The following is a 26,287-nucleotide window of genomic DNA, read 5'->3' on the forward strand; positions in this document are numbered from 1 at the left end:
TTACCCACATATTTACCCCCACTGCAGCCAAGGCTCTACAGCAGTGCCACGATGGAGCACATGATGGATCAGCACACAGCCAGGAGCTGCTGGTGCTGCCTCCTCTCAGCTCTCTGTCTTTCCAGGACCTGTCCAGCAGTCCCAGGTCCCAGCATGGGCCCTCCCAAAATTATCTTCACCCTCTTAGCATCCCATAGCAGGAGTGGCCCTGAGGAAGCAGAGGGCTTGATGGAGCACCCCCAGCAGGGCAGTGGTCAGTGCTGGAGAAGTGCTGTCAGAAGCAGGCACTCCATCCTCCTCCTTCCCACCCTGGCTGCTTTTCACTGCGCTGCCACAGCTTATGCAAGAGATTTCTGCAGAAACCCCACAGATGCTGGGAGCAGCAGTGCCAGACACCGTATGCCAGGCCCCAGCAAGGGGCAGAGGCACATATTTCTGCAGCAGAACTGCTTGAAGCCGAGTCCAGCATTGCTGCACTGCAGTCAGAGCACGCAGGAGGCTGAGAAGAGACAGCGATGGGGAAAGCACACCCTCTACGGGACAGATTTATTGAAACAATTGGGACTTAGCGAATAAAATCAACTGTTGGCTTTAATTATTGCGTATATCTTCATTTCTAGGACTAGGAAAATTTCAACCGATAAATACACATTTCATCAAAATGCCTTTGGCTGAAATACACCACGAGCACATTCTTCAAAGTTACAACAAAAGTTTTAGAAATGTTAAAAAGGGATTTTCCTTTACTAAAATAAAGGAGTGCACCCCCCCCCACCCCAACAAGGCGCTAGGACTGACAGACAGGAACTCTTGGCTGTGCAAAGCAGAGCGTTGATTACAGTAACAGAAAGGAGTCAGGAAAGGAGTGGGGGGACTGCATAGCACTCGTGAGAGGTACGGCAGCTCTGGTGGCTCAGGTCAGCATGTCCCAGAGGCAGCAGCAGCAGAGTGCGGTCCAGCATGCCGTCAGGCAGGCACTCTCGCCCGAGTCATCCCTCCGCCTCTCTTCCACGACGTACACTGCAGGGACAGAAGAGCCATCAGTCAGTGCCCAAATGGCCCTGGCGCCCAGAGGTGGCCCACATCGTTCTGTGGCAGGGAGCCAAGGCTTGGGTGGAGCTTCCAGCTCAGAAGCAGGAATGGGAAAATGTAATTGAACATCAATTAAAGTAAATCTGGGAAGTGAGAAAGACAAACATAAACACAACACCTTTCTTCCTTCTCCCCAGCTCAGCATCACTGACTCCTCTGTCTCCTCTTCCCTGCTCAGAGACACCGATGGTGAAGGGCAGCTGCTGTCAGCACATAGCAGTTCCCCCTTCACTTTGCTCTTCAGCCTCCGTGCACCTTCCCCTGCTCTTGCCAGGAGGTGCAAGCTGTGTAACTGCTTGTGCAAATGGGGAGCTGGGGTGCTTCCCTGTCCCTACAGAGCCACAGGTGGCTGTGGCCAGCAGGGACCTCCAGCTCCATCTGCTCCATTGCCGGCTCAGGCAAGGAAACCCTGGTCAGGTGCCCAGGGCCACAAATAGGCAGCTTCTGCATAGCTCCAAGGAGAACACTGCAGCCTCTCTGGCCAACCTGTGCCAGTGCCGGTTGCCTGTTTTGCCGGTTGCCTGTGCAGTACAAAAGTGTATTACAGTAGCCAGAAGGAACCTCCTGTTTGTGCCCACTGCCTCTTGTCCTGGCTCTGTCCTCTCTGCACCTGCCTTCAGGTGTTTATAGACAGTGATGAGATCCCTCTGAGCCATCAAGCCATCTCTTTTCCAAGATCAACCGTCCCATCTCTCAGCCTTTCCTTGTAGGGGAAGTGCTCCAGCCCCTTCATCACCCTCACGGCCCTTTGTTAGCCTCTCTCCAGTAGTCCCACATCTGTCCTGGGGAGCCCAGAACTGGAGCCAGCTCTCCAGCTGTGGCCTCACAAGAGCTGAGCAGAGGGGCAGGACCACCTCCCTCCCCTGCTGGCAACACCAGGCCTAACGCAGCCCAGGACACCGTTGGCCTTTGCAGCACAGGCACATTATTGACTCGTATTCACCTCAGGGTCCCCCCGCACCCCCAGGCCTTTCCTGCCAGGCTGCTTCCAGCAGGGCGCCCCACCGTGTCCTGCGGCCTGGGCTTGTTCCCCCCAGGGCAGGGCTCTGCCCTCCCCCCTGAGCTGCAGGAGGTTCATGGCAGCCCATGGCTCCAACCTGCCCAGGGCTCTCTGGATGGGGACACGATACTTTCCTCAGTCTTCCTTTCATTATGATATTCTTGGAGTAGCCCTTCTCGATATCCCTGTCCAGATTCATCTCTGATAGGGCTTTAGCTTTCCTTCATCCCTGGGTGCTCAGACAGTGTCTCAGTGTTCCTCCCAGGTTCCTCATTCTTTCTTCTATGACTCCTTGTTCATCTGTGTAGCCTTCCTGGCACTTCTGCCTGACTTCCTATTCTTAGGGATGGATCACTCTTGAGCTTGGAGGAGGTGACCCTCAAACATGAACCAGCTTTCTTGGGTCCCTCTTCCTTCTATGGCCTTTTCCAGGCGGACTCTTCTAAGCAGATCCTCAAAGAGACCAAAGTCTGCTATCCAGACATTCAGGGTTGTGAGCTCACTATGCACCACTTTCCCTGATCTAAGGAACATGAACTCCACCATCTCACAGTCACTGCAACCAAGGCTGTGTTTGATCTTTATGTTCCTAACAAAACCCGCTCTGCTGGCAGCCACCATCCAGCAGAGCACCTCACTCCATCGGCTCCTGTCATCTGGAGAAGGATCTTAATATTAGCGTATTTCAGGAACCAGATTGCTTGCTTCCTGCTGCGCTATTCCTCCAACAGATATTGGAGTGGTTAAAGTCCCCACAAGGACCAGAGCTGGTGAACTTGAGGCTGCTCCTATCTGTCAATAGAGGGCCTCATCTGCTTGTTTTATGCAGTCAGGTGACTCATAGTTGACACCCACTATAATGTCACCTATCTCTACTTTTCCCTTAGTCCTAACCCATAAACTCTTGGCTGGCTGTTCATCCATGTCCAGGCAGACCTCCATGCACTTCAGCTGTTCTCTCACATAAAGGGAAACTTCCACTTTTGCTGCCTGTCCTTCCTAAAGAGTCCTTGTCCTTCTATGGCAACACTCCAGCCACAGCCACAGCAGCCACACCACCACGTCCCGTGAGCACCACGGCAATGTTTGGTAGTGGGGGGGCTGCAGAGTGCCCTCTGTGAGCAGAGCCCAGCACTGCCCCATGTCAGAGCAAAGCTCCTGCTGCTCCCAAAGGGACCAGATGCTGCCAGAGCTGCAGCATGAGCGACGCTGGGGAAGGCAGACAAGGAAGAGAAAAAGACTTCTGAGCAGTGGCATTTGAGGAAGAGGGAATGGGAAATGTGAGGTAAACAGCCCTGCAGACATCCAGGTCAGGATAGGAGGAGGGCAGGATGTGCTGCAGGGCATGGAGCAGAGGTTCCCTGCAGCCCCAGAGAGGCCATGGCAGAGCAGGCTGTCCCCTGCAGCCCACAGGCACTGTGCAGAGCAGACGTCCATGTGCAGCAGGGGCAGAGAAATTGGTAGAGACTTAAGTGTTCTGGGCTGTCCACAACCCCCACTCCTCAGAAGAGGAGGTAGAAGATTGTGGATGGGAGTAAGGTGTTTCAGTTTGCTTTTAGTTCATACTGCTCTAGTCTGTTATCAGTAGGCAATAATTACATTAATCTCCCTTATGCTGAGTGTGTTTTTCCTATGACAATAACTGGTGAGTGAACTCCCTGTCCTAATCTCAACCTATGAGCCTTTTTTCCATTATATTTTCCACCTTCTGAAGAGGGGGAGTCGGAGTGGAGTTGTATGGTGGTTCTTAGCTGCCCATCAGAGTTAAATCACTGCATGCCAACAAGATTGTAGCCCTGTAACTGCACTCTGAACTTGGCTTCTTGCTCATTCCCCATCCTACATGCACTTGAAGTGCTCTGGTCCCGTTCATTTCCGTATCGGTGGTTATGAAGGAGGGATGGAGCAGGTGGCTCTGTCAGTGCTCCCAGCAAACAGTGCTGAGAGCAGCAGGAGCTGCCTTAAATGCATTTTCCCAGAGGTGCCACCAGCTGCACTGATGCACTCAGCTGTGCCCTGCAGTGAATCCATCAGAGAACTTTGCCACCTCCACTCATACAAGGAGGCAAAAGCCCCAAGAATGGAGTAAGAAGACTTCGAAAAAAGTGCTGGTGGGTTCCTTGCCACTGGGTCACTTTCATACACAAGCAGAAATTTTTTAAAAAGAAATTTAAAATACAATTTTAGTACAAGTTGACAAGGACCAGAGGACACCAACTTGCATAGCTATAGTGCACTTGCATTTGTCTTTACTGGAAACACTAAGTCAGGTTGTTTCCTTTTGCTTCCTCTTCGCTGAGCTTGGAGATCACACCTGAAACCACAGCACAATTTGAAGGCAGGCACATAACATTTCTTGGGTCTGTTTGTTATGCTCTGCATGAGACACACAGGCAGCCAGCACTCCAGGTGGCTGAACGCATGGGGCTGACAAGCAGAGGTCTGCGCAGGAAAAGGTGCGCCTTGTCAGCCTGGTGATACTCCATCCTGTTACCACTGTACTTCACAGGTGGGGCACAGAGCAGCAGAGTAAAAAAAACCCAGATATGTACCCTCAGGCTACAGTCTGCATCCCCAGCCTCAGGCAGCCCCCCTCTCACCAGATGCAATAACAGAGGAAGCATCTCCTGCCACGCAGACAGAGCACAGCTGAGCTCCAGCACAGCCCCCACACGTCTCAGCCAAAGCACTACGGTCCATTCTGCTCCTCTCTCCATGACTTTACAGCTACGTATGTACACCCAGTTTCACTGAAAGGTGCCCTTGGCCCAGCAATGGTAGGGTGAAAGCACGTTTCTTCTCCAGGCAGCTCTGGAAGCAGGCAGCCACGTGCTGTGCTGACACAGATGTGCCAAGTGCCGTACTCCTCCAGGAGCAGTGCCTGCCTGTGACCATGGCCACCCCTACAGAGCTCACACACACACCTTCTGTCCCTCAGAGTGAGGTACCCAGGCAACACGCAGCCGTGGGGCCAGCGAGGGGAGGCTGCATGTGGGGCTGGGGCTGTGCTGCCAGAGGTAGGCAGCCCCCTCCACTGCAGCACAGAGCAGAACCAGGGCAACGACGCCTAAGCCGAGCACCCCGGGCCTTGTCCAGGGACCCTCTTCCACTCCTTTGAAAGAGTGGACCACACGCACACCCCCTCTAAAGGCGTGGCCTAAGAGCTGTGATGGGCGGTGGACCCTGCCCCACACAGTGCCTTTGTACTGACACTGCCTCAGGACCAAGCCATTCAGTAAGAAGAGCAGCTGAACAAGTTCAGCTTGGAAGGACTGAAGGAAGGAGCTGAGTTTCACGCTGGGAAAAGCCTTCAAGCTTCTTTATTTCTTTATTTCTTTTTTTTTTTTGCCCGTGGCAGATCCACAAGGTCTGAACCTTTTGGTGCCTTTGTTTCCTCTGAGAAGGGTTCCATTACAATGAGCAAAGACAAAACACTTATCAAGCACCTCAGTACAAAAAGATGACATGCGGTTTTTGAGCAGCACACACTGCCTGCTGAAGGGCACATAGGAAGGGCAAGAGCTCCTTGCCAGAATGGAAAACCTCCATAGAAAAGGACAGTCCTCAGCTCCTGCCTTCCCTCAGAGCCTGCAGCCACGTCTCCCACAGCTGCTCATGAAGCACCTGAAGCAGCTCCCGGTGCTGCGAGCAGAGGCAGTGCTTGCTGCACGATGCAGCTCAAGCTCTCCTGCTTCAGAGCAGGATGGGTGACGTACCCAGAGCTGAGGGCCATGCTGCCCCGAGGCAACCAGATCTGCACTGCGCATGGGGCAGGAGGAAGTGTTGGCAACCCTGGGGTTCTGGCAACTTGAAGGCAGCAAGCTGACCATCCTCTGGAAAACACCAGCAAGCACAGCACATCCTCTTGTGCTCCAGAAAAAGCTCTGTAGCACATGACACTTCCAAATCTGATTGGTGTAAGCTTACAGTGCTTTGAAGGCACTGCCTTGCATCCCTTCAGCTGGGTGCTGGAGCACCGAGGATGGATGGGGCTTCCAGGCTGGGAGCACACAGCTGTGCTTCCTCCCTGCACACCGCAGGGCTGGTGCTTCACCCTGAGCAAGGGCAGGCTCCTCTCACCAGCCACCCTGCACAGCACCTGCAGGCAGGAGGCCACGGCCCCACACTGCCATGCCAGGCAGGACATCTGCCATGCCTGTTCTGAGCACACCGGGCTGTCTGCACGGCCGCTCCACATTCAGTTGCTTCAGTGTGAGGATGCAAAAAATGCACATTGTTAGCGTATCATTTGACAACTCCTCTGTTGCAGCACTCAAACCAATAAAGGGTTTATTGGTGTGTTTATAACTCACAAAGTATCCACTGTATGCAGTTTCACTGGAGGATAGTTCTGCATAACCATCCCCGCCTTGAAGCAGAGCTGAAATGGCTGCTTGGGGCGGTTCATATACAGCAAGCTGCCTGGGACTGCAGGCATACAAGGAGAGTTTGCCTGAAGTATTTATGTTTAATCCGTCAGAAATTTTAAACTACAGCCAAGCATTGAGGACACAGTGACAAAGCATGTTCAAAGCATGCATAAAGTGCTCTTATGAAACGTTTGCTGAAATATTAAACACAATGGCTTTCGCGGATCTGGGCCCATACAATGGCAGCTTCCCACTCCTGCTGCATGGCTGCCCAGGTGGTTTGGGCTGGATCATAGATGGATGGACACTGTTGCTCAGCACAAGTAGGTCAGTACCTCTCTGCTCCCAACCCTGCAAGTCAGTGCTGGCAGCTGCTGGAGCAGTGGGCATAAAGCTGGCAGCAGGCAGGAAGCTGGAGAGACTTCAACCATGCTGCTGTATGCACTGATGTTAAGGAGCTTCTTCTCAGCAACCAGCTGGAGCAGAACCCAAGGAAGGCAGAAACATGCCTCGTAGCCTCGCTCCTCCAGGACTGTGCACTGGTGCCACTTTCAATGCATAGGATCCCCTATAAGCAGGGCACTCACAAGGCAGTGTAACAAACCCATACCCAAATCACCACGTTAGTGACACAAGCCATTCGATGCCCTCCCGAATGACATCAGCCAGTGGCTTCCCAGCACTCTTACTGCTCAGCAGCCTCCTCTTAGCAGGGAGCAGGTCTGCTGCTGCAAGAACTGCTGACAAAAATCAAACCCCAAAAATGTCAGCGAGGGACCAGCTGTTTCTATATGCTTTGTATCAGAAAGCGGAATGCCTCCCAGCTGCAGCCAGCTGGCTGCGGCACACCTTATGGGGACTTCACGAGCCCCTTCATGCCCAATAATAATTGCCCAAGGTCAGACACCTGAGGATCTCCCACACAGCACCAAAGTCCTTCCCACTATAAACATAAGCCCATGAGTGCTCTGGGACAGGAGGTCCAACTGACAGCACAAACAGAAGCAACTGTTTTGAGAGGCACTCAAGTTGCTTTTTTTCCATTGTTGTTTTCTAGGGGGTTGTCTGATTTTCAAAGGCTACAATTTTTCCACTTCTACCGCTCTCTGTAGAACGGGATGGGACAGGGTAAGAACTGAGCAGAACCTCCCATCTTCTAATCAACCTCAGCGACTGCAGATCACGAAGAATCATGCTTGCCCGAAGTGGCAGCGCTCCCTGTAATCATGCAGTACCAGTCTGGGCAGCCCAATGCAAATACCTCCCACTTTGTTTTTAGAACAAATACTACAATACCTTGTTATTTCATGTACAGTCTCCTTTATCTTAAGCACACACATTTTCTTTCTGCTCATACCTCATTGATACGTTAATCATTAGCTCCAGAACGGAAAGGTGCCAGCAGTGCTTTTCACCCAGTTTGGCATAAACCAAAACCGTGACCTTAAGCTCTGGTGCTCCTTACCCCAGCGCTTCAGGGGACTTACATGGACTGAGGAGCGGTGACACAAGCTCTGCTAACACACCCACACCACGCTGCCACAGACACTGCTGCTCTGCTAAGGTGCCAACTTCCCAGCAGGGAGAGCCCCTTGGAGAGCTGGGAGGACCATGAGCCCTTCCAAACGCTGCCACATGCCCCTGAGGCCCCGGCTCTTGTTGAGGTATTTCAGGCATGGCACCCAGGCACTCAGCAAACCCCACTTCAGGCAACCACGAGCAGGGCCAGGGAGAAGTGAGGCGCTGCTTCTTCAGCTCCAGCCATGGCTGCAACATAGACCAGCTCAGCACTGCACTGCTGCACGCGTCAGGCGATGCCGGGAGTGCTCCAAGAGGAAGTGGCAACCAGCGGCTACCAACCACTGCTGCTGCAGACTTCAAATCTCCTACACTATCTGCACAGCTGCTTGCCATAGCGACAGCTGCTCAGAGCAGAAGCGTTCATTAATGCCACTGTTTTCTCCTCTGCACCAGGAGCTTTATTTTTGATTGTTCAGACACTCAGTGAAAAGCAACACTATTTTAACAGTGATTTCTGATGGTTAATCACTGGCTGCAGCTCATCGTTACTGTCTATGCATCTGCATAAGCCTTCAGCACATTGGTACTGAAATCTTCTCAAAGTCCTTCCATTCCAGATGGAGACAGAACAGAGGAAGTTAGCGCAAGGGCATTACCAGCAGCCAGGGAGGCAGAGGGGCCAGTGATCTGAAATCCCATGTTCTTGGGCCACCCCTTAGGATGCGCGCTCCATAGGAAGGAAGACCCAACCAAAGCTCCCAGACTGCAGCATATCCTGCAGAAAATCCCATGTTGGCACAGAAGAAGGGACCCCTGGGAAACAGGGATCCTAGGCCTACAGTCGGAACTGGCATGTGGCTCACACCAGGGCTGCATTCCATCCCACACTTCCTCCCATGCCCACAAGGCCTCCTGGGCAGAGCTGGGGCACATAAGATGATGTCCAGCAGCTCCCTGGGCACAGAGCACCTTTCAGCATTCTCCTTCTTTCTGTGCTCCTTTTCTGTGGACACGTGCTCAACAGCTCTGTGCCTGTCACATCACATTCCCTGCTCCCCGAGCTCCATCCTGGCCAGGCTTTCACTGTATATGTGCTCTCTTTACCTACATCATATTCAGATTTCAGGCAATGCCTTAGCAGACTCAATATCTGTCAGAGTCAGATGGAAATACAATTTTCAAGCAAAAAGCTTCCAAAGTTGCAGAATGCTCAAGAAAGTTTCCCAGACCCCAGCTCTGAGCACAAGCATCTCTACTCCTTGAGCAGATGTCAACAGTGAGCACAGTGACACGTCCCCACATCACTGCAAGCTCACCCCATCAGGTGACCACATCCACCAGAACAGGAAAGTCTCTCCTCGTTTCTGCAAGCCTAAAAACTCCTTGCAGGCACCCTGAGAGTGCTGGTTGAGCTGTCAGGGAGCTGCACAGGCCACACGCTGCATGCTGTAGACAATGACTACACAGCACACCAAGCAAGAACCCACTGGAGCCACACTGTGCACCAGGAAGGGTTCCACAGCTCTGACAAGCAGGGCTACAGGTACCGCCCAGGAGCAGAGTATTGCTTTGGCAGCAGGTATCCAGGCTCTGCAGGAGGCCAGCAGGCACCAACCAGCTCCTCAAAGCACAGACTTGTCACACAGAATGCACTCAGGACATTCAGATAAAAATAACATAAATATTAAAAACAAAAAACAAACAAACCAGCTTTCCCCTCCACCCCCAGTTCAAAGGTACAACAAATCTGGGCTTCAGACCCTGCCGTTTTCTTCCAGATTCCGATAAATACTGACACAGAGACGTCTCCCACACCTACAGAAGTTGAGAACTCCCTCTAACATTTATTTTCATTGAGAAATCCTAACGTAGTCAAAGCCAGGATGAATTTTCCAGCACATCAACTGCAGGGGTAAGAACAGCACGTTCCTGTGGCTAGCACTGCCACTGAAAACCATCCTCAGTCCCAGGTTTAACCAAGTTCTGGCCTGGAGCTGCGGTTCAGGCTGGGGCAGCTCAGCCATCAGTCCCAGGACAGCACTGCATGCCAGCAAGCAGCCCGTGCCAGCAGTGTTATGGGCACTTGGAAGAGGCATCACACAGCAGGTCTGGGGGAGAGAGGACACAGACTTTCAAAGCACACTGCAGTAAGAAAAACAGAGACCAGAACATCTGCCAACAGATCGCAACTGACCATTTTTTGCCAGGACACCATCTGTCTGGAGGCAGGGCTGGAAGGCACAGCAATAGTTAAACTGAGAACCACAGCAGCCTGCTTGGATGGGATAGAAGGGATGGTAGGAGGGGTGGCAGAGTTGCCCTCTATGTTAGGAAGCGGATAGATTGCAAAAGGCTGTGTCTGAGGAACAGCCAGGATCAGGTCGAGAGCTTGTGGGTAAAAATCAAGGATCGGTTCCAGCTGAGGGCATGTAGTGGTTGGGTTCTGCTACAGGCTACCTGATCAGGAGGAGCCTGTTGATGAGACCTTCTTGCTTCAGCTGCAGGAGGTGTTGTGCTCGTGGGCTCTTGTCCTGATAGAAGATTTCAACCACCCGGATACCTGCTGGGATAGCAGCGTGGCAGGTGGCAGACAATCCAGGAGATTCCTGGAGAGTCTGTTGAGGACAACTTCCTGGTCCAGGTAGTAGATGGACCAACCCGAGGTGAAGCCTTACTGGACCTGGTGCTCACTAATGCACAGGAGAGCATCAGAAAGGTTAAGATCGGAGGCAGCCTGGGCTGTAGTGACCAAGTCTTGGTGGAGTTTGTGATCTTGAGGAATGCAGGCCTGGCAAAAAGCAGAGTTAGGACCCTGTGCTTTAGGAGAGCAAGCTTCTGGCTGCTTAAGGAACTGCTGAGTGGGATCCCTTGGGAAACTGTTCTTAAGGGCATGGGCACAGAGCAGAGCTGGCTTTAGGACACCCTTCTGAGAGCACAAGGGAAGCCATCCAGAGGGACCCAGACAGGCTGGAGAAGTGAACCTCATTAGGTTTTCATGGGCCCAATAAGGCCAAGTGCAGGGTGCTGCACTTAAGTCAGGGCAATCGCAGGTATTTATGCAAACTGGGGGAAGACCTCCTTAAGAGCAGCCCTGTGGAGAAGGACTTGGGGGTCCCAGTGGACAAGAAGCTGGACATGAGCCAGCAGCGTGTGCTTGCAGCCCAGAAAGTCAACTGTGTTTTGGGCTGCATTAAAAAAGGGGTGGCCAGCAAGGAGAGGGAGGTGATTGTCCCCCTCTACTTGGCTCTTGTGAGGTCCCATCTACAGTACTGCATGCAAGCTTGGGGCCCCCAATACAGGAAGGACATGGAGCCCTTGGAATAGGTCCAGCGGAGGGCTGGAGCACCTCTCCTATGAGGAAAGGTTGAGGGAACTTGGCTTGTTTAGCTTGGAGAACAGAAGGCTCCAGGGAGACCTCATTGCAGCCTTCCAGTTCTTGAAGGAAGCGTATAAAGTGGAAGGGGAACAGCTGTTTACAAGGGTGGATGGTGATAGGACAAGGGGGAACAGTTTTAAACTGAGACAGGGGAGGTTTCGGTTAGATATTAGGAGGCAGTTTTTCCACACAGAGGGTGGTGACACATTGGAACAGGCTGCCCAAGGAGGTTGTGGATGCCCCATCCCTGGAGGCATTCCAGGCCAGGCTGGATGTGGCTCTGTGCAGCCTGGTCTCATGCTTGGCAACCCTGCACATAGCAGGGAGTTGGAGCTGGGTGAGCATTGCAGTCCTTTTCAACCCAAGCCATTCTACGATGGACATGCAGAGAGAGAGCCTGAGGAGCTGCTCACATTGCCTTCTAAGGAAACTTATTCTGGGGATGACAGAAGCGAAAGGCATCTGGAGGGTGAGCTGGAGAAGCTGCAGCTCCTTCTTCTCAGCACTGAGTCCCACAAAGAGGAAGAACACATACTTTGGCCTGTACACTCTTGCAGCTGGCCAAACATTAGGAGGCAGGCTGCATCACTGAGCCTGCTGCTCTTCTCGCCCCAAGCATCGCTGCTGCTCATCAACTTGCAGAAATCCTATCTCCCTGTGTATGCAATAGGTGAAACGCAGTGCTGAGCTCTGTTTGCCACCAGGAAGGTGGGCTGCTGCCAGAGCCTGGCTCTCACACCCAGCACAGCATTATGGATCAATGGGGAAAACAAGTAAAATGATGAGATCTGGACAAAAGGCTAAGATCAAACACTGCCTTCACAGCTATTAACAAAGGATGTCATTCGTACTTTGTACTTTTTAAAATACATCATCAATAACAGTACTACACCACATTTGTAACTGAGAGTGAGAAAGAAGCACCTGCTGGTCATCACCTGTTCCCATGCACTGGCTGACATGGGATTAATGCTGTAATTAAAATACTGGTGGGGAAATGGGATAGGAAGGCTGCTCCAAAAGTAATGCACCTCTACAGCTAGAAATCAAGTTGTGTAGCTCCCTCCAAAAGCCAAGCCAGCCATTAGCCCTTGAGAGACACAGGTGGTACACAGAAGACTGCCACCCCAGAAATGCTGCTTTACCATCCGATTCTGACAGCGTGTATATATGATGGCCCACATATAAATACCAGAAGGAAAACATCCAGATCCAAAGTGCCTCGACAGTTATTATTTCTACCTGTGGAGCCACTGAAGCTGGATAATTGACTGTTTCTCCAGATCAGCACAGCAGAAGAGCCCACTCACACAGTACAATACCTTTAAGCATGAACAACAAACAGAACATGTTTCCTAGTTCTCAGTGTAAATAAATAAATCCTAGCATATGACTTGGAGTAGCTTAAACCATAACATTAAGAAAACTCAGGTAGGGGAGCAGAATGTGCACTCAGGTGGCAAAACAGCACACAGCAGCCCTCCTGAGACCTTCTTGAGAACTGCTGGAGCTGAGCAGCCACATCACACCACACCAGGCCAGCCTGCAACTACTTGATTCAGTTACAGTAACAGTTTTTACCGTAAGAGGTTCAGATTTACAGCATCAGTATAATGGATCTTTAAAAATCGGCTTTTTTCAGGCTATCAGTTCTATATGAGATGCTGCTGGAAGCGGTCATTAAGGGAAGCCCCACCAAGAGCGCTCTCAGAAGACTTCTATGAAGCTGTCATAGAACACAGTTCTGCTTTGTGTTTGATGGGCTGGTTGGGAAGGAGAACAACAGGGGCTCAGGGGAGGAATCAAGGAAGAGAAGATTTGGCAGAAAAAAAAGTTATAGCCTTGATTTCATTTTACACATTCATAAATGCTCTTTTACATAAGCAAACAATTATTCCACTGAGAAGTGACCCTTCATTTTATTTATTTTTTGCTTGCTCTGTGGAACACACAGAACCAGGGTCACATGCAATAAAACCACACCTTGATGAAGGCAGTGCCAGGAAGAATCACAGAATTGTAGGGGTTGGAAGGGACTCCAGAGATCATCGAGTCCAACCTCCCGAAGAAGCAAAGATCAAGCAAAAAAATACATCAGCATCAGTACTGTGATACACAGCATGACTGCTTTGGTCCAGAAACCAACGTGCATCAAAGTGCATGTTTTAGGGAAACAAAAATATGCTGAAGAGCACACACGCATCCCACATGCTAGAAATACTTGGCTCCTAGTTACAAGTAAAAGGCTTATTCTTATTTAAAAAACCCCCATTGACATGAACTTAGTTTGTGGGGTTTATATTTATATTTACAAGTGATTAAAAATAGGCCCCAGTGAAGGCCCCAGTGAAACTTCTCTCTCACGTGTTCAACCTTAAAGACTTTTTCAGAATCACTTCTTCAGGCATGTTTACCGCTTCAGGAGCAACAAACCCAGAAGCTCCTCTTACCTTCACAAACCTACTGATAAATTCTCCTGTTGAGATGCAATCTGAACTGTGAGCTCCTCAGCTTAGAAGGTTCTCTAACCCAGCTCTGTGCACAGGCTTACCTATGCAGCAGGCATAAAAACAAAACCCTCCTCCCCACCATTACTCTTTTTTGTACAATCTTGTCTGAAAGTTTCATCCTCACTCTTGTCATCTCTTCTACAATTTGTTTTTGTTTTAATTTGGTAACTCAGCAAAGTACTCATAGTGACCATAGCAGTTGTTACTGTGAAGTCTGCCTTTTTGACATCTGGATATCACCTCCAGGTACAAAATGACATGCTCCTTCCTTATAATATGGGAGGTTAACACATTGCAGGAGACACAGGCAGCATGCACACAGGTGCTAAGCATTGTATGGAAAACTCTGGATGCAAAACACATTTAGTCCTGCTTTTATTTAATGTCAGTTGTCATGAGTCAGCAACAAGAATTTAATGGAGGGTAGCAGCCTTACACTTTTCCAGCTTGTTGTCATTAAAGCCTTTTAATTGCAACATCTTTATACCTTGCCATAGGACACACTGCTCAAGCAGAGCTGCTATGTATCAGCCAGCAGCAGCTCAGGAGCACACGGCTGCTTGCTCACTGTCCCCAGGTGGGGTGGGGGAGAGAACTGCAAAGGTACAGGTGAGAACTCCTGGTGTAGATACAGGCAGTTTGCTGGGTAAAGCAATAGCTGCATGCACGAGTGGGGCAAAAAGAACTCACTCACTGCTTCCAATAGCAGGCAGAGATTCACCACTGCCAGTGAAGCAGGACTCCTCATATGCAACTGTTTCTTAGGAAAAAAGCACCAGCACTCCAAACAGCCCCCTCTCCTTGCCTCTTCCCAGCTTTTATTACTGATGGCAACGCCATAAGGCATGGAACTTCCCTTCGGCCAGTTTAGGTCAGCACTGCCTCCCAGCACCATGCTGACAGGGTGGCTCAAGGAGCAGACCTGCCCTTGACTCAGTGCAAGCACTGCTCTGCACCAGCTGCATTACTGTGCTATCACCATTACTTTTCTCACATACCCAAAGCACAGCATTGTGAGTTTCCACCACAAAGGCTGATAACTCTGTCTCAGCCAAACCTAGTACAAGGGACCTGATGACCTCCAGAGGTCTCAGCCATTACGTGATTACATTTAATTCAGCAAAAGCAAAAGACACCAACTCCCAAGTTTATCCTAGAGACCACATGGCTACAGGAAGCCAATTCTGAAACAAGATCTCCTAGATTTGTGGGTTAACATGCAGAACAGCAGCTGTGTTTGCTGAGGTTTAACACAAAACTGTGCCTTCTGCAGCATAAGCCTTGGCTGTCACTGGACAAATATTTCACTACTGGTTTTTCGCAACTTCCCAACAGTTTTTTGTGTTGGTCAAAAGGTGCCTCAGTCAGAGAGAGATCTGAACAAAATAGCTTTCAGTGCAGTTTCCTGACTGAGTCTGATACAGGATCCTTTCGGCATTCAAAGCAGCAGATCCGCCAAAGCAACAGGACACCTCTCCCTTCTGGGAGCATCCCTCTGTTACTATAGCAGCAAAGTGCTACTTGCAGTAAGCAAAGCAAGTTTTCTGTTTGGGAGACCAGGAAGTTTTTCCCTAAGAACACATCCAGGCATAGCTGTTAGCCTCTGCAAACAAGGTGCATCTACCAGGGAAAATCCTGGTTACACTTCAAGTACATGTGGCAGCAGCAGTGGGAAGCATCTCCACGCTGCTGTCTTTCAAGTCTTTCCTTGAAGAAGGAAACTTTTGTAGAGGAAGCTGAGCACATGCTTTGCATTACACATGCTGTTGTCACTGAGGCCAGTAATCAAGAACACTGAAAAAACAGGTTCTTGAAAATATCCCTTCACTGTTCAGTCTGTCTACCCATGTGTGTCAACTCTGGATTCACCACAGTGGAAAAACTTCTTCAAACTATCTCAAATTCCAGTTTCCCATATAACAAGGACCTTGAACATACTTTGTTGCAGTGCACTGTTCGGTCAGAGTATCACACAGTGGTAAAGTGGCAGGGCAGAGAAGACAGTTATCTCAAAAACACAGCAGAAGCATATCAACTCCAGACCTGAGAAGACTTCAAGTAGTAGCACACACAGCCCCAGTGATGTAGGACAATATACGGAGAATGAGCTCAGTAAGTTAGAGCTAAGGACAGCAGAGAAGGCCACAGAGGAATCTTCTGAGTCCTGACAACCTACCAGGTGACATCAGCTCCAATTCCCACTCTATCAGCCCCAGTCTTTACAGCAACAGCAGTACTTGAACTGCTTAGCAGTGAAGCACTGACTTAGGTTTGACATAAGAGTTAGTTTTCTTTCCACTCCTGAGTTAGACCTCCTGTGACCACAACAGACACCTCCAGCACACACACAGCCTCTGTCTATTCTTCCTGAGGGCAGCTCCCACCTCAACCGTAGCTGTCTGGACAGCATTCTGTGATGTCCACACCCATTCCCACATAGCAGCCATGTCAGCAGCTCTCACCACATCCTCTAGCACCCCAAGGCAGCCTAGGTACTTAAGGCTCTTCTCAACAGCTCAGGCCTGTCTGTAATATTCACTGCAGCAAAGGTATGGATGGTGCCTGGATTAGTACCATTATCACTGAGGAAACCTGAAACCAGACAGTGGAGTTGGTATGACAGAGTCTAGACTCATCCTCTCAGCACCTCCCTTCAGAAATTTACTGGCACTGAAGAGATCTCCCTGAGCCTTCTCTTCCCCAGGTTGAAGGGTCCCAGCTGCTCCAGCCTCTCCTCATACAAAAGATGATGCAGTCCCTTCCTTGTCTCTGTGGCTCTACTCTGACAATTCACGCCTGCACCAGGCACTGCAGCAAGCCCCAAGAGAGCTATGAGCGTCCACATTAAGTCAGCATACTGTATTGAGAGGAAGTGGCACACAGAAGGACTGGCTACCTACCAAGGTGAGTTACACTGTCCTCCTTCCCTTCTCTAGAAACCTGCTGGTTTTGTTCTCCGCCCCCCAAAAAGGGAAAACAACAACAACAAAAATTCAGCAAAACACACAGAAATCCAGGAATTATCCCAATGGCATACAAGATCACCTGGACAGCTATGTCTAGGCTCAAGAAAATGGACAGACGTTAACTGATTAAGTACTGCACATATGAATATCAACAGCTCTAGCTTTATAGCCTTTAGCTGAACTTTTATCAACCCAAAGACAGGCAGAAGAGTTGTGGGAAACCTAGAGCCAGCAAAATGTGTGTACACCAATGTCAGTGCAACGATTCCCTGGAGGGATCAGCATAAAGAACCTTCAGCAATATCTTCAAAGAATCAGAGAACTATCAGAGGCTTGGCAGCAAAAGATGGCAGTAAAACAAGATATAATCAGAACACCTCCCTCAAACAGGTCTCCACCTCCACCAGAAGCTGGTAACTACACTACTTCAAGGTCATGCATCTGTAAGACAGAAAGGGTCACAATCACCCTGCACGACTGCTGCTAAGCATACCTGTGTTTTTAGGCCCATCTGCATACACTGGTCCTGGAGGCGGAGGTGCATTTTGCCATCCGTACTGCGGATAACCTTGATAGCCTGGCTGGCCTGGCGGGTACGGCCCTGCGGGTCCGGGTGGATAGCCGGGGTAGGGGCCAGGAGGGCCACCTGGCTGTGGGGCATAGGGTGGGTAAGGGGCCGACGGGCCCGGGCCAGGGTAAGGTGGAGGATTTTCGTAGTTCATTTGGGATGCAGAATCTGTCCTGTAGAAAAAGGAAAACAAACAGAAGAGTTGGTTTGCTTTCACCCCAGCATACATACTCCACTTCAGACTGCTCTCCAGTGGACCAGAGTTTGACATAAGAGGCCTGAGAGTACCTGCTCAAGCAGCAAACTGATTTTTAACCCCATCACAGGGACAGAGCCTGAGATGAAGAGGTTTCTTTTAAGTGACATCAGTTCACAGCTGCAAGGTGAGCAGCTTGCCCATTTCCAGTCAAACATTAGCCAGTCACACAAAGAAATCTGCACTACGAAGAAAATGCCTTCTGCTTCCCCTCATGACTAAACTGCTTTTAAGAGATATTTAAAAGCGATTACTTCATGTTTCTGTCAATAGTAAAACAGAAAAGCGTACAGAAAAGCGGCCCATCCAGGACACACACCAGGTAGCCTCATCTCCAGCAGAAGAGCGCTTCATTCGGGAACAGAACATTACATGTCTGCTAACTGTTACCATCATCCAGACTCGCTCTGGAACAAGGCTGTGCATGAGGAGTTTCCTGATGACTGTGTAACCCAGCACATCACCTGCTCCTTCCAGCTCTATGCAACCAATCCATTAAACAGTCACAAACAACCAGGGCCATGGGCTCACTCTCATTCAAAAAGCAATATTAAAAACACTTCAGGGACTTGAAGTTCATAAAACCTATCTATTGCATTACTCAAGTCACAGCCATCAGAAGACAAGACTGCCACCACAATGATGCAACTCCAGTTAGCCTCCAAATAGCTTGACTGAGCAAGACATCCCTTACGCAAGGTTCCTCATACTTCTCTCTGCTTGAGAAACATAAGTGACCCCAATGCCCTGTGCTAAGGAGCCTTCCTGGTTTCAGCAGCTCCCCCAGGCATGCTGCAAGGAAGTTCTCCCTTCACAAACCAGGCCAAAGGCAGGCAGCACATCCTACAGCTCACTCAGGTACAACACACTGGAGAATTGGTTCACCAAAGACCACTAATGTCCATCTAACTTAGAGACAGCCCAAAGGAGTGGCCAAACAAAAGTTCCAGTGGAAGAATGAGGCTGGAGCGAGTATGTGTGAGTATAAGCAGGCAGATACCAGCATGGCGCCACTTGGTGCCCCATGCCCAAGCCAACCATGGGAACACAGAGCTGCCTCCGAGCTCAGAGCAAGGGCCTGCAGCTCTGTGGCTGCACGAAACAGGAAGGCAGCTGCCCTCGTGGCTTTGTGTGTTTGCAACAGCAGCAGAGGCTCAGGGGAAGCCTGCTGTAGCCCACAGCCCTACAGCTCACTCCCTACATGCAGCCTGGCACCCTGTAAACACATGCAGCACTCTGCGGTAGTGCTCAGACCACGCTGCCCCCAGGGCCCAGCTGGCTGTAGCCATCACTACCAAGCTCCGGCAGTCACATTCCTGCAAGGGAATTTGTCCCAAGGTACATTTTCTGGAATACATTTTCCTCATCCCCACTTCCATTACTGGTTACTCTACTCTATTTGCCCATTTCAAATTGCACGATAATATTTACTTTTCCTCCATTTATATGAACCCACACACAAATTTACATGCCTAATAGCCCTATTCACTCACCAAGGTATGTGTTAGCAAGGCAGGGCCTTAAATCATTAAGCAGATACCTTTCAGAGACATACTTGAGCTCCTACTCTAGCGTATTATTATGCATTGCTGTGGGCTCTCAACCCTAAATTCCATGGAAGCTGCAACCAGGATTAACTACTGAAAGCCTGCATCAGGAGTCATAGTTGTAGGTTTTCCAATAAGCACTTTGAAGACAAAGCTCTAAAGAAAGAGGCCAGCATGTCAAGTGAAGCCATCTGTTGTTCACAGCACACCGGGAACTCCCAGCAGGAAGAGCCAGGGCTGTGCTGCAGCCTTGCCTGATGTGAAACTTGAGTTAAGCACTAAATCCAGCAAACTCAAACTCTCAGATGCCATTAAGCACATGCCCTGCCTGCTGTTGCTGTACCAAGACCACTTGGTTTTACCATTTTCTTCAGATGCACACAACCCTATTCTTTCTCCCCTCCCCACTACTTTTTAAGAGATAAGCTTGCTAATGTACCATTAAATTTCCCTAAGCTCTCCTTGAACTTTTGTTCCATACTGCTGAGCAAATACTGCTTACCCTAACCTAACAGAAGGGCAGGATTTGTAAACAGGCAGCACACCATGCCCCAGGAGGGCCGCATTCTGGCTCCCTTAAGGGCTGGGAAGAAGGGAGAAAAAAAATAAATAAATAAAGCTGAACACCAAAATGTGTTGTACGTAACGAATACAGTGCGTACATGAACACATACTGCCCTGGGCAGCCTGATCCAGTGACGGCCAACCCTTCCCACAGTAAGGGGCTGGAGCTCAGCCATCTTCAAGGTCCCTTTCAACCTGAGCCATTCAACGATTCTGTGATATAGAGAGCCACATACAAACACAAACACAGGGTAGGAGGGAAGGTTTATACATAAGAACCACATTTCCTAAAATCTTAAGTCCTTCTGCATCTGCAATCTTTGACTAACACAGGCAAATGGTGCAGACAGAAGCATAATGCTTTTGTGTACTGACAAGTATTTTTTTTAACCTGTCCATTTTGGCAACCACTACACTTTGGAGAAACAAATATCACTGTTATGCTTTTAACAATATCCTCTGGTGGCTTTAAACTTACTGCCTCCTATGAGATCAGCACCCCCGCAAAGCTGCTACAGAGCTCATCTGTTACCAATCTGGTTTCTCCATCTCCCTGAGAGAGCAAGCAGCCAGGGCAGGCCCTGCAGCTCCCCCAGAAGGCCCCTTAGCAGACTTGGTATTCCAGGGACCTCTTTTGGAGTCAAAACAATTCTAGCCCTGTAAAGGAGACCAGCATGGATGTTCTAATTACTGGTGGTGAGGACATTTTGACATCTCTACCAAACTGAAAACAGTATGCACAGAATCTGCATTTTCATGATACAGGTGAGCAGCACGGTACATCAAAGGTGCTAACCCACCTGCAAAGAAATACCAATCCTTATGGGCATCTGGAGGTCTGAGTCTCCAAACAATCTTCTATGAAAACAGATCAAGTAGGTAAAAAGCAGTATAAATGGGGTGACACAGCAGTCTGACCTGCATACTGAAGGAGGACCAAAAGCCTTCCACTGTATGGGAAAGAAGAGTTATTACCAGCTTTCAGAAAGCTTAGAAGCAAGAGCTGGCTTTCGTGACAGCAGAACAAGCACCACGCTCCGCCTGCCGTTTGGGTCAGGAGGAATCACACTGCACGCGGTGGGTATCGACCCAGCCAGGCTTCGTGCAGAGCGAGATGGAGGGCACAGTGAGTGGCACAGCGCCAGCAGGGCAGCGCAGCACCCTGGCATGACCCACCCTGCTGATGCCTGCAGCACTAGGAAGCAGTTTGCCAATACAGAGCTCTAATGGAAAGTACATCGAACATCAACAACGCAGCTCTTGGCAACGAGCCTAGAATTTAAACGATATTTCACATGAACGTTACCCAAATGAAAAAAAGTACAAGTGGCTTTTAAATGGCACTAGTTCTGTGTTTCCCTCTTACCAGCTTCTATGCAAGCTCCACAGAGTGACCGCATCAAAGGTACATTAAGGATAAATGGCACGGTTCTTCCTCGCCTGGCCGCTCCCAAGGCTCCTGCCCGCTCCAGCAGCAGTAACAGGATGGCAGCACTGCACAGCCCTGCTCAGAACCATGCTGCTTCCCCAAACGCAGGTACAGGGAGAACTGAAAAGCCCAGCTTTGTGCTGTCAAAAGAAGAGCTTCAAAACACTGTTTTGTTCAAATCAGTTTCCTCAGAAGGTCTCTGAGGGTAGGGGATACTCTAAGTGCAACAGGAAAAGGTGGATTTCCTCATCTTTATCCAAACAGCTGCCAGAACTCCCCTAAACAACAACTCTGTGGCCACTCCTAAGGGCAGAAGCCACCAGACCAGGCATCTCTGCTGGCTGAACCCCCTCAGGCTTGGATAAACAGTATTAACCCTCACAAGTGCCCAACTGGGTGCTGCATTCTGCAGAGCCCTCAAAGCCCACTGGGGCACCCGATCTGCCCAGGGACAGGTGAGGCTGTTCCCATGCCCTTCCAAACAGAGGGCTTCAACCCCTCCCACCTCTCCGGTCCCTTTACCCCTCACACTTTCTTAGCAAAACCACAGTGGCAACACACGGGCTTCCACAAAACTTCATGTTTATGCTGACAAGCTTCACTGCCTTGTTCACTGCCTGTTATGAACAACAATAACTGTTTTGAAGCTCTTCAGAATCTATTGAATGAAGCTATTCATCCCTTACTCCCTAATTTTCCTTCTTCCAAAATGCTGCCCACTGTATACCTACATGTTCTGCACAGCAAAAGTATCAGCTTGAGACTGAAGAGCTGCTTGTATAGTTTTGACAGTGAAACTGCTAAAGGAAAAGAAGACCAAATCCAACGTTCTGTTTCTGGTATCATGTGAACTGTACCCTCACAAGGAAAAAGTTTCACATTTTTCAGACATGTGATTAAAGGTTTTGAGAACATGTGATGTAACAGCACAGACCAGCAGCTGTGAAGATGAGAAGTAGTGCAGCACAGATCCTCCAGCCTTACAAGCCAAGGCACTCAGTGCTCACACACCAGCTGAGCTCTGCCCTGTGCTGTGGCAAGATGCGTGAAAAAGAAAAGCTCTTTTTATGGAACACGCAGCAGATACAGGTGTTAGCACTTTGGTTTCAGACTCTGAAAGCTTTCTTGTGCAATGCAGTTGTTCAGGTCCTTGTGCAATGTGCTACACCAGAGACACCTCCAGAAATACGTAAGTATATATGTTGCTCTGAAAGGGATGTATTAAGACTTTTTTAAGGCATAACAAATACCAAAACCAAAAATCACTGAGAACATCTGATTGTCAAGTTAAACCAGACTACAGAGTAGACAAAAAAACTTTATTGCTCCAACCAAAAAGAAAACAAGAAGCAAACAGCCTGACCAGCAAGGAGATTAGTAAGCACCTAAGATAGATAACACAGTCCCATGTGCAATTCAGATGGTGCCCTGGCAGCAGCCTGGCGATGAAGCAGCAGTCCCCAGCACCGACACGCTGGTGGATTTGATGGAGGATGCTACCCGGGCTGCCTGACAACATCCCATTTTCTGAAGAAGTAACCACACTGAAGGGCAGCACATGGCTTCTTAAACATAGTAGGGTCATGCACACATTTCCTACATCTCTGATCTCCTTCCTCAAAAAATGGCTTTTCGTAACAGGCTGGAAATTTGGATAGCACAGGCTTTCTTGCTTGCACTTTTTCTGCTTTTCCACATCACACATGCAGCTGTAACACAATGCTTTACTTAGCCTACAAGGGACATACAAGAATCTTCTTTAATGGCTGCTGGTCACAGGGGATAAGCGAGCACTTCTGAAGCAACACTTTCACAAGAGAGCCTTTGCCTTACAGCTTCTTCTCAATATATGATAGAGTAAGAGCCCAGGGCCATCAACAACCCACTAAACAATGCCTTTACAATGCATTATAATATTGATGTAGAATACATCTTTCTGACAAACAACAAAAAGAAACTGGAATAGTAATGACTGATGTAAGGGCAGCAGCCAGCCAGATCTATGGCAAAGCTAGAGCCTTCCCAGCACACCCTGCCAGCACCCAGCCTAACGCAGTGCAGTTGTGAAGCAGGAGTGTGCCCAAAGCCAGGAAAGGCACCCTGCTGTACCAGGGCACCTCATCTGGAAGGCTGGAGGCAGGCAACAGCCCATGTGCTGGCTGCAGAATGCAGGATGCCAGAGCTGCAGTAACGAGCATGTCTGAATGACTCAGGCTTCTCGCTATCTTCCCCTCTTCCCAAAAATGACAGAGTGCTCCTCTCTGCTCATTGAGCCACAGGGTTTCAGCTGAGAAACAGGAAGAGGCACAGCCCATAGCTGATTGAGTAAAAAATACTGACATCAGAGGGGGATACGTGAGCTCTGCTTGCTCAAGCACTGTCACTATACAAATGATCCTGCCCCCTTACAGCCTGGGCACAGACAACAGGTAACTGGAGGAAGGCAAACCTGTTTGCTGAAAACCTGGAGGTACACAAACTTGCTCTGCCCTGCTACAAAACACAACACTAATCTGAACATGCAAAGAATTACCCCAGAAAACAAGCAGTTCCTCTGCTAACTGCACACAAAGCCCTCCAGGTGGTTCCCCATCATCACTCGAGAACAATGCTAGAAGCAGAGATGCTGAACCTCATGTCAGCACGCACACCCGGGCTGTGAGCAACATGCTGCAGCCAAGCTTTGGTGCAACACTGCCCAGTGCTGGGGCAGCCCCGTCAGAGCCCAGGGGGCTGCAAGGTGCCGCGGTCAGGCTGCATACAGAGCTCATTCCCTCCCAGGGCATTCCTCCATGACGACAGCACCCAGCAGCGCCTGCACTCTGCTCACAAACCTTTCGGGAAATGAGAAACCCGTAGTTTACAAAGACGGCCTTTATCGGGGCACGGAGGAGGCGGTCCGTAACGGTTAGTGCTGCACGAGTTCCAGCACTTGGGGGGAAAAAAAAAAAAAAAAAAAAAAACAATACCGTTGTGCGCACCGCAGATTAGTACGGAACGCACCAATTCCCGACCACCCCCAAAAATCACCGAGATCCCATCGCAACTTCGCGAGGTTCGCTCCGTGCACAAGCAGCAGCGCCCCGACCATCAGTAACCCACGCGGCTGAGAGAAGCGCTTCCCAGCACAGGAGCAGCTCCGCACGGCGCCGTACCGCACGCTGCGGGGCACGGAGCCCGGCCGCCCGCCCGCCGTAAGCCGCCTTCTCCCCCCCGGATCGGGCCGGGCCGGGCCGGGCCCCGCGAGAGCGGTCCCTCCCAACGCCGTTCCCGTCACGGTCGCCGAGGGGCCGCGGCCGGGGGAGGCCGAGCGCCTCCCGCCCCCATCTCTCGTTTCACGGCGACGTTCCGTTACCCGGAGGAGCCACGGGAAGGGGAGGCGCGGATCCGGCGTGGCCACGGCGGCCTCCGCGCGCGCCGCCCTCGCCCCGGGCCCGCCGGCACCTCGCGGCCCTTCCCCCGGCGGCGCAACCCCTCCGCCCCCCGCGGAGCCGCGGAGCCCGGCCGCGCCTCGGAGGAGCGGGGACGGCCCGAGGTCAGCGGCGGCACCGCGGCCATCGGGACCCCGCGCGGCCGCTCGCACCCCGCTCCCCGCCGTACCTGCGGCGCCGCCGCCTCGCCCCGCACCTGCCGCGGGCAGTGACGCACCGAGAGCAGAGCGAGCCCCCCGCCCTCCCCGAGCGGAGCCGGGCGCTGCCGAGGGGCGGTGCCACGCAGCGAGACCGCCCCGTGGGGGGCGCGGCCCGGAGGGAGGGGCCGATGGGCGACGGCGGCGTCGGCCGGGGGGGCGCCGGGCGGGGGGCCCGGAGCGCGGCGTGAGGACGGGCAGCGCGGTGTGACGGCAGGCAGCTCGGCGCCAGGCCGCCCGCCGTTGTCCCCGAGCTCCCTCCGTGCAGCAGGGGCTCGGGAATGCGCAGTGCGTCACGGCTTTCTGTACCGACGGGAAACCGTGCGTGGGAGCTCTAGGGAAAGCAGTGTAAAATAAACGAGGTCAGGAACGCGGCGGGTCAGGACTACGGGTCAGCGTCACATGAGCGCGACTCGCGGGCTGCGAGGTACAGCGGTGCTGCGCTGGGAGCTGCGGACGGGGCCGCGCTGCGCCGCGCGGGGCTGAGTTCCATCCGCAGCCGCCTGGGCGCTCGGGCCGCTGCAGCGCCGCGCTCCTAACGGGCTCAGCCTGGGAGAAGCTGTGCAAATCCCCCCAGCGCTGCCCTGCGCGTTTGTGTGTGCCTTGGTGAACGACCTGCCCTGTCTGGCCTGTGCAGTTCAGCAAGTGTACGTTGTTCCACTGGTTAACGTTAAACTCACCTCGATCCGTAGTGCCGTTGGACACGCTCCATTGTCTTGTTAAAAATTAACTTAGAAAGCATTTTGAAAAACACTAGCTTCATTAAAATGATGACACTCGATATTTAAATCTACTTTTAAATTACCCAGCTTGCATGCACTTCAGATAGTGAATTCCAGACTTCAATGCTACTGTAACCCCTCTAATAGAAATTCTGTGTTTATAGGTGAGAATACCCTGGAAACGAGGTTGGATTTCACATTGTCCATCTCACCCCACACATCGGATTGGGATTTTGGTCCTCCAACCCAGTTCTCCATGGGATCAGAAGAGATGGGACTCCTGGTGGACCAGGACAGATGCAGTTTGCTTGCCCCGTTTCTATCTCTGTTGGCACATCACAAGAGGTTACCTGAGTGCTGCAGGAGCCTCCTGCAGGCATAGCTGGAGTGTTTGGCTCCTGCCCCATGTGCGTGCAATGTGAGCACTACTGAGTTGCAGCTGAGGGCAGAAATCTCGTGAGACACACTGATGTCACCACTTGAACACTCTGAGATGCTAGAGGACAGAAAGGCTTTTGCTCCTACCAAAACAGCCCCTGCTGCCCCTTTCTTTTACCAGTGGATTTCTCTTGTATACTGCGTTTCCCTGCTGCTGTTACTCGGGAACAGGGGAAAGGAAATGTGAATTCAGCTTACTGGCTGGACAAACTCTGCTGCCTGCAAACTGTGGTTGAGCAAGATTTACCATCCCTAGCCCTCCCCACCCTGGGTAAATCCAGAGGCTTTATAATCACAGCT

General features: G+C 50.9%; 1 protein-coding gene across 1 annotated transcript; it reads right to left on the bottom strand.

Annotated features, from left to right (window-relative positions):
* Positions 1–573: 573 nt before the first annotated feature.
* On the bottom strand, positions 574–25,956 carry CYSTM1 (cysteine rich transmembrane module containing 1). Its single transcript, XM_031607084.2, has 4 exons — positions 25,900–25,956; positions 24,800–25,161; positions 17,329–17,576; positions 574–1,020 (listed from the first exon to the last, which is right to left on the bottom strand). The coding sequence occupies exons 1-4, from the start codon at positions 25,954–25,956 to the stop codon at positions 914–916; spliced, it is 774 nt and encodes a 257-aa protein (XP_031462944.2). The 3' UTR covers positions 574–913.
* Positions 25,957–26,287: the final 331 nt, after the last annotated feature.

Source organism: Phasianus colchicus, chromosome 15, assembly GCF_987193195.1.
Source record: "Phasianus colchicus chromosome 15, bPhaCol1.hap1.1, whole genome shotgun sequence".
Lineage (NCBI taxonomy): Eukaryota > Metazoa > Chordata > Aves > Galliformes > Phasianidae > Phasianus > Phasianus colchicus.